Below are 9,390 nucleotides of genomic sequence, written 5' to 3' on the forward strand. Positions count from 1 at the left end.
ACCCCACTGGTCACTGCCTGCCATTCTGAAATGGAGCCGTTTATCACTACCCTTTGTTTCCTATAGCCAACCAATTTTCAATCCAAGTTAGTACTTTGCCCCCAATACCATGCGCCCTAATTTTACTCACTAACCTCCTGTGTGGGACTTTATCAAAAGCTTTCTGAAAGTCCAGGTACACTACATCTACTGGATCTCCCTCGTCCATCTTCAGCCTTATAAATACTGTGGCTATAACAACAGGTCAGAGGGTAGGAATACTGTAGTGAGTAACTCACATCCTGATTCATAGAGTCACTGAGACGTACAGCTCGGAAACAGACCCTTCAGTCCAACTCAGATATCCTAACCTAATCTAGTGCCATTTGCCAGCATTTGGCCCATTTTCCTCAAAACCCTTCCTATTCATATACCCATCCAGATGCCTTTTAAATGTTTCACTTGTACCAGCTTCCATCACTTTCTCTGGTAGCCCATTCCACATGTACCACCTCCTGCGTGAAAAAGTTGTCACTTAGGTCCTTTTTATATCTTTCCCCCTCACCCTAAACCTATGCACTCTAGTTCTGGACTCCCTCACTCCAGAGAAACGACTGTTTCTATTCACCTTATCCATGCCCCTCATAATTTTATAAACCTCTATGAGATCACCCCTCAGCCTCCAACGCTCCAGGGAAAACAGCCCCAGCCTATTCAGCCTCTCCCGATAGCTCAAATCCTCCAACCCTGAAACATCCTTGTAAATCTTTTCTGAAACCTTTCAAGTTTCACAACATTTTTCCCATGTTTGTAACCATGCCCTGAGCGCATCTGCCTTCCCTGTTAGGCCCCTTGCATTAAAGTAAATGCAGTTTATTTTATCAGTCCTACCTTGTTCTCTGTATTGTCCCTGCCTGCCCTGACTGTTTGACTCGCTTCTGTTCTCAACTGTACCAGTCTCAGATTGATCTCTTTCCTCACTATCTCCCTGGGTCCCACCCACCTTCCCGAGCAGATTTAACAAATCTACTCGCCAGTATATTAGTCCCCTTCCAATTCAGGTGCAATCCATCCTTCTACTACAGGTCACTTCTACCTCAGAAGACATTCCAATGATCTAAAAATGTGAAACCTTCTCCCATACACCAGCTCCTCAGCCAAGTATTCATCTGCTGTATCCGCCTATTCCTGCCCTCACTAGCTTATATCACCAGGAGTAATCCAGATATTACTACCCTCGAGGACCAACTTTTAAAATTCCGTCCTAACTTTCTATATCCTCCTTCAGAATTCATCCTTTTCCCTTCCTATGTCATTGGTTTCAATGTGTTCAATGACCTTCTGATGGTCCCTCTCCCCTGTGAGAACATTCTGCACCATCCCCGAGATATCCTTGATCCTGGCACCAGGGAGACAACACACCATTCTAATTTTTTGCTGCTGGCTACAGAAACATCTGTCTGTGCCTCTGACTCGAGAGTCCCCTAACACAATCAAAATTGCTTGGAACCCGACGTACCCCTCATTACATTCGAGCCTGACTTGATACCAGAAACTTGGCTGTTCATGCTACGTTTCTCTGACAGTCCATCACCCCCTACATTTTCCAAAACAGCATATTTATTTGAAATGCGGATAGCCACAGAAGACTCCTGCACTACCTGACTACATCTCCTACCATTCCTGGAGTTAACCCACCTATCCGCCTGTATCTGCGGCTTTTCTCCCTTCCTATAACTGCATTCTATCACATTCTCTAACTCTTGTAAATTCATTATTGACTCTAACTGTCACTCCAACCAATCCATTCGATCTGATAGGATTCACAACCAGAAACATTTCCTGCAGACATAACCCACAGTAACATGTAAACCCTCCCTAAATTTCCATATCTGACAAGATGGGCATATCACTCTACTAAAGACCATCTTTGTTCCTTCACAATCTACAGGCCCAGAAAATAGCACTGTATTATTGTTCTCAAAAAACCACTGCTCCAGCCTAACTTAATACTTTTGTTAAAAAGTCACACAGCACCAGGTTGTAGGCCAGCAGGTTTAAATGGAGGCACTAGTTTTTGGAACCACCTGATGAAGGAGCAGTGCTCCAAAAGCTAGTGCTTCCAAATAAACCTGTTGGACTGTAACCTAGTGTTGTGTGATTCTTAACTTTGTACACCCCAGTCCAACACTGGCACCTCTAAATCATTAATATTTTTGGCTTATATTTTAAAAATTTAATCAAGAGACAGATCTCAATAAAACATATAATCAAGAAAGAACCCACTCTACTCACTATTGTAGATTTACAGCAAGGTTACACTTAAAAACTATTGACTTATCTATTCCTTTGGTACAAGTCAGGAGTATGATGGAATACTCCCCATTTACCGAATGAGCACAGCCCCAACCACACTCAAGAAGCTTGACACTATCCAAGACAAAGCAGCCCACTTGATTGGCACGACATCCCCAAACATTCACTCCCTCTGCCACAGATACTCAGTGTCAACAATATGCCCTGCAGAAATTCACCAAGGCTACTGTGACAGACTCATGACCTCTACCATCTAGAAGGTCAAGAGCAGCAGATACATGGGAACACCACCCCCGCAAGTTCATCCTCACCATCCTGACTTGGAAATATATCGCTGTCCCTTCATGGTCACGGGGTCAAAGTCCTAGAATTCCTGTGTCCCTGTAGGGCACACAGACTGCAGGGGTTCAAGAAAGTAGCTCAAGGGTAACGATGGATGGGCAATAAATACTGGCCCAGCCAGGGATGCCCACATCCCATGCTTGAATAGGGGAAAAAAGACTAAAACAGAACTCCTTCCTCTCTACAACATGGAGGCTTGCACTCCCAGTAACACTGTACCTCCCACACTTTCTCCTAAATGAGAGTGTGAGATGGTAAAGAGCAGGAACAATACTCACACATGCACCAATTATTGTATATAACTATTCAAGACATGGTCCTTCTGATTGGGGCCTTCCACAGCCACATCCTTGTGAAGGTCAGAGGAAGGACCACCCAGCTCAGGCTAAGTGGAACAGTGGCTCAGTGGTTAGCACTGCTGCTTCACAATACTAGGGACCAAGGTTCAATTCCAACCTCATTTTTAGATATGTCTGGTGCTGCTCCTGGCATGCCCTCCTGCAATCTCCATTTAACCAGGGTTGATCTTCTGCCTTGATGGTAATGGGCCTACACCAGGTCGAGATTGTGCTGGTGTACAATTCTGATGCTCATTGCCCCCATGTTTCTTATGGATGGCAAGTCTTGATTGTTAGAGCTATTCAAAGACTATCCCATGTAGCACAGTGATAGTACCATGCAAAACAATGGAGGGTATTCTCAATGTGGAGGCAGGACATCATCTCCTTAAGGATGTGTGGTGGCTGCTCCTACCAATAACATCATGGGCAGAAACATCTGTAGCTTGTAGATTGGTGAGGATAAGATCAAGTAAACTTCTCCCTCCTCCACCACCTGCTCTAGTTATAGTAGGGATATTGAACCAAAGCATTTTAATGGAGTTAAGGTACAGATCAATCAGGACCCCACTGAATGACACAATAAGCATGAGGACCAACCTAGTCTCCAGTTCCAATGTAATTCAGTCAATGTCTGTGTCAATACTTGATTCATCATGAGCTTTTTCTGTATAGGATCCTGAAATCAATGATATCTTTCGTCTGGTGGGAATCCTCTGCTGGCTTGCTCTGTACCATGGCTTCGTGGCAGATTTTCACTTTCCATTGGCTCTCTACAAAAAGTTGCTTAATGTCCAACCAACACTGAATGACCTGAAGGAACTCTCACCAACATTAGGAAGGTAAGTCACTCTGGAAGGGACATGTTGAGAATAATCTTTAACAGATCTTGCAGTTTGTTCTAACGTGGTGTTCCACCATCACAGCCATTTGGATCAATGGGCAATGCCCAAGTCACATGATCCTGAGATCAAGATTCAGTTTAGAATAGAACATAGGTTCATGGTCTGGTAATGTCCTTAATCCCTAATAAATTTCTACTTTGTGTTTAAAAAAACTAACATTATCCAGCCACATAACCCAGAATTAGATTATCTAATGATAACAGTAGGTTGACCTGCATTCATTCTGTAGTACAATTACAGACATCACGGCTATATTAAGAAATGGTCCAGAGTGCATATTGTTAAACACACACACTTTCAGAACTCCCAAGCACAAAAGCAACTGTTGCTCCATCAATTATTTAAATTTAATATTATTCAGAGGAATTAAGAGATACTAGGGCAAAGGCATGTTTCTGGAGCTAAGTCTCAAATTAGCAATGAACTTAGTGAATACCTTTGCACAGGTTTAAGAGGTTCTGTTGCCTCCTCCCATTCCAATGGGCCAGTAGATGGGGAGTTGGGGGTGGGGGGGGGTGGGGGGGAAGGGGGGAAGGTAGTTGGAGTAGTTTAAAAGTTCTAGTTGTAGTATGTATAGAACACAGAACAGTACAGCACAGTACAGGCCCTTCAGACCATGACGTGGTGCTAGTCTTCTATCGTACTCTAAGATCAGACTAACCTCCATAACCTTCATTGTACTGACTTCCATGTGCCTATCCAAGAGTCGCTTAAATGTCCCTAATGTATCTGACTCTACTACCACTGCTGGCAGTGCATTCCACACACCCACCACTCTCTGAGTAAAGAACCTACCTCTGGCATCTCCCCTAAACCTTCCTCCAATCACCTTAAAATTATACCCCCTCGTGATAGACATTTCTGCCATGGGAAAAAGTCTCTGGCTAGCCACTCCATCGATGCCCCTCAACATCTTGTACACCTCCATCAAGTCACCTCTCATCCTTCTATGCTCCAATTAGAAAGGCCTGACCTCCCTCAACCTTTCTTCGTAAGACATGCCCTCCAGTCCAGGCAGCATCCTGGCAAGTCTCCTCTGCACCCTCTCTAAAGGTTCCACACCTTTCCTATAATGAGGCGACCAGAACTGAATACAATGTTTCAAGTGTGGTCTAACCAGGAGTCTATGGCACTGCAGCATAATCTTGCAGCTCTTAAATTCAATCCCCCTGCTAATGAAAGCCAACACACCATACACCTTCTTAACAAACCTATCAACCTGGGTGGCAACTTTGAAGGGTTACGGACATGGACCCCAAGATACCTCTGTTTCTTCACACTACCAAGAATTCTTCCTTTCAAATCTGCATTCAGATTCGACCTTCCAAAGTGAATCATTCACATGTTTCCAGGTTGAACTCCATCTGCCACTTATCAGCCCAGTTCTGCATCCTGTCATTGTCTTGTTGTAACCTACAACAGCCCTTCACACTATACACAACTCCACCAACTTTTGTGTCATTGGCAAACTTATTAACCCACCCTTCTACTTCCTAATCCAAGTCATTTATAAAAATCACAAAGAGCAGAAGTCCCAGAACCAATCCCTGCAGAACACCACTGGTCAAGGAGCTCCAGGCTAAATATCCATCTACCACCACCCTCTGTCTTCTACGGGCCAGTCAATTCTGTACCCAGATAGACAGGTTTCCCTGTATCCCGTGTCTCCTTACTTTCTGACTGAGCCTACCATGAGGAACCTTATCAAACGCCTTACAAAAATCCATCTACACCACATCCACTGCTCTACCTTCATCAGCGTGTTTTGTCATATCCTCAAAGAGTTCAATGAGGTTTGTGAGACATGACCTGCCCCTCTCAAAGCCATGCTGACTATCTCTAATCAAACTATGATTTTCCAAGTAATCATAAACCTGCCTCTCAGAATCCTCTCCAACACTGTGCACACCACAGACGTAAGACTGATTGGTCTGTAATTCCCAGAATTATCCCTATTCCCTTTCTTGAACAAGGGAATAACATTTGCCACCCTCCAATCATCTGGCACTACTCCCGTGGACAGTGAGGACGCAAAGATCATCGCCAAAGGTGCAGCAATCTCTTCCCTCGCTTCCTGTAGTAAGCTAGGGTTATACCCCTTCAGGCCCAGGGGATTTATTTACCTGTATGTTTTTCAAAATTTTCAGCACATCCTCCTTCCTAACGTCAATCTGTTCTAGCATATCAGTCAATTTCACACTGTACTCAGAAACACCAAGGTCATTCTCAGTAGTGAATACTGAAGCAAAGTATTCATTAAGGGTCTCCCTATTTCCTCCGATTCCAGGCACTAGTTCCCTCTACTATCCCTGATCGGCCCTACTCTCACTCTGGCCATCTTCTTGTTCCTTACATAAGTGTAGAACGCCTTAGGGTTTTCCTTAATCCTACCCACTGAAGTTTTGTCATGCCTCCTTCTAACTCTCCTAAGTCCACTCTTCAGTTCCTGCCTGGCCAGCTGGTAATCCTCTAGAGCCCTGTCTGATCCTTGCCTCCTCAACCTTAAGTAAGCTTCCTTCTTCCTCTTGACTAGATGTTCCACATCCCTTGTCACCCAAGGTTCCTTCACCCTACTATCCCTTCCTTGCCTCAGTGGGACAAACCTGTCCAGCACTATCAGCAGGTACTTCCTAAACAACTTCCACACTTCTGTTTGCATCTCCCCTGAGAACATCTGTTCACAATTTAGGCACCCCAGTTCCTGCCTAATAGCATTGTAATTCCCTCTGCCCAAATTAGATACATTCCTATACCGTCTGCTCCTATCCCTCTCTGTTATTATAGTAAAGGTCAAGGAGTTGTGATCACTATCAGCAAAATGTTTTCCCACTGAAAGATCTGACACCTGACCTGGTTTGTTGCCGAGCACCAAATCCAATATGGCCTCCCCTCTAGTCGGCCTATCTACATACTGCATCAGGAACCCTTCCTGGACACACTTTGAACTCAGTAAGTTCCATTCAATATTAGGGAAGTTAAAGTCACCCATGACAACAACCTTGTTACTTCTACACATTTCTAAAATCTGCCTCCCAATCTGCTCCGTGTCTCTGTTGCTACTGAGGGGCCTGTAGAAAACTTCCAATAAAGTGACTGCTCCTTTCCTGTTTCTGACTTCCACCCACACTGACTCTGTGGACAGTATCATTCAGTTTAAAGTGGAACAACAAATTACATTGAAATAGCATTTTAAAACAGTAAAACATTGCAAAACGTTTCAGTGGATTGTATCAAATAAAACTGGGGACTGAACCACATAGGATATTAGGACAGGGTACCAGAAACTTTTTCAGGTTTTTGTGTTTTAAGGAACATCTGAAAGGAGAGAGATGAATTCTAGTTCTCAGGGCACAGACAGTGGGGATCAGGAACACACAACAGCGTAATTCAAATCAGGGTTACACAAAAGGTCAGTTTACCTTCTTTGGCAACAGTTAAAATAGCTGAAGTTCATTAATTACTTTTCTATTTTATCTCTAGCAATTTGCAGATGCTTCTCAATTATGAGGATGATGACCTTGAAGAGACATTCTGCAGACAGTTCACAGTAGGTCACCCACATGTTTTTCATCTCTCTCTGATTTTCCTTTGTACGGTCACAGACTCATGCTGACATAAATTTGCATGAGATGTATTGTATTCTGGAAAGCCTGTATCTGAAAAAGCCAATATTCACTCAGTCTTACATTTATTTACAGAGGGAAAGCATTATATACATTGATCTCCAAACTCAACCAGACCACAGATTCAATAAGTGTCTCTTTGATATGGGCCAAAATGAAACCCAAATTAATTCCTACAATCTGTGTAAGATTAAACACAATGATTATACAGTTCTAGAGCATGTGTTTGACTGTTACAGATAATGACTGCCAAGTTTATTCAGTACACTCCAGCAAGTGGAAACATATACTTCCAGGCAGATTGTAACTGCTTAGGATGGTTAGTAGGGGTGCCAAATGATATTAAATGTATTCCTGGAAATTTCATCATATGACTTGTCCCCAGGTTCCAACCATTATTTGGCTAACATAGCTATCCTTGTTACGCACTGTGCTCTTACACAATTAGAAACCAATAACTGGATGATGCTTGATTGGCTGCCCAAAAGCCTTTTTGTTTTATTCTCATACTCAGTGTTCCAAATGGGATGGATAGGAAGGTTCAAGGAAAATGATAAATAACACACACATCTATTTGAATGTCCCTGTGATTTATCTCCGGGGTTGCTGTTGGCAGTGTCCTGGGGTTTGAGCTTGGAGAGTCCCGGACAATCCTAACCCTATGAGGAATTCAGCACAATCCTCTCCATATGAAAGCGTAGTGCTGGAGTTAATGATAAAGGATCCCATGTCTGTGTGTGTCCCACCCAGTCAAATACCCTACCCGAATAGTTTTAAAGCCAATAAATAATCTCTGTTAAAAATACCTTGCATTTTAATTTTCATGGTCCTCTGAATTTTTGTTTTGGTCTACCCAGAAGTGTTATCACACACACAATGGAGCAACCTTCCCACCACCAAAATCACCATGATTTGGATTTTACTTTTCTTTTAGTTACGATCCACCAACAGTTAAAAACACCCATGTAACCAGTTTGATATTTACATACATAACCTGTGATGAGCAATGGAAACCTTCAAAAGTGAAGAGGAACCCGGGGGTGGTGGTGGTGGTGGTGTTTGGCGGGAGGGGGGGGTGTGGGGGTATGGGGGAAGGTAAGGAGGCTTCAGAGTCTTCTCCAGTGTTTTTAGAGTCTTCTCCAGAGCTTTTGATTCCTACCAGCTGTCTGAAGAGTAATGATCGAGCCAGCGAGTCATACTGCACAGAAACAGATCCTTCAGTCCAACCCATCCATGCCGACCAGATGTCCTAACCTAATCTAGACCCATTTGCCAGCATTTGACACATATTAATCTAAACCCTTCCTATTCATATACCCATCCAGATGTCTTTTAAATGCTGTAATTGCATCAGCCTCCACCACTTCCTCTGGCAGCTCATTCCATACAAGCACCACCCTCTGTGTGAAAAAGTTGCCCCTTAGGTCCATAAGGCCATAAGACCATAAGACATAGGAGTGGAAGTAAGGCTATTCAGCCCATCGAGTCCACTCCGCCATTTAATCATGGCTGATGGGCATTTCAACTCCACTTACCCGCATTCTCCCCGTAGCCCTTAATTCCTTGTGACACCAAGAATTTATCAATCTCTGCCTTGAAGACATTTAGCATCCCGGCCTCCACTGCACTCCGTGGCAATGAATTCCACAGGCCCACCACTCTCTGGCTGAAGAAATGTCTCCGCATTTCTGTTCTGAATTTACCCCCTCTAATTCTAAGGCTGTGTCCACGGGTCCTAGTCTCCTCGCCTAACGGAAACAATTTCCTAGCGTCCACCCTCTCCAAGCCATGTATTATCTTGTAAGTTTCTATTAGATCTCCCCTTAATCTTCTAAACTCCAATGAATACAATCCCAGGATCCTCAGCCATTCCTCATATGTTAGACC

General features: G+C 43.6%; 1 protein-coding gene across 2 annotated transcripts in view; it reads left to right on the forward strand.

Moving 5' to 3' along the window:
- LOC122539516 (probable E3 ubiquitin-protein ligase HERC4) overlaps positions 1-9,390 on the forward strand; it is an 86,429-nt gene that overhangs the window by 62,464 nt on the left and 14,575 nt on the right. For both annotated transcript variants that reach the window (XM_043674460.1, XM_043674461.1), the window contains 2 exons: positions 3,651-3,817; positions 7,361-7,427. In XM_043674460.1, the coding sequence (XP_043530395.1) occupies positions 3,651-3,817; positions 7,361-7,427 (234 nt within the window). The remainder of the gene's footprint in view (positions 1-3,650; positions 3,818-7,360; positions 7,428-9,390) is intronic.

Source organism: Chiloscyllium plagiosum, chromosome 32 (genome assembly GCF_004010195.1).
Source record: "Chiloscyllium plagiosum isolate BGI_BamShark_2017 chromosome 32, ASM401019v2, whole genome shotgun sequence".
Classification (NCBI taxonomy): domain Eukaryota; kingdom Metazoa; phylum Chordata; class Chondrichthyes; order Orectolobiformes; family Hemiscylliidae; genus Chiloscyllium; species Chiloscyllium plagiosum.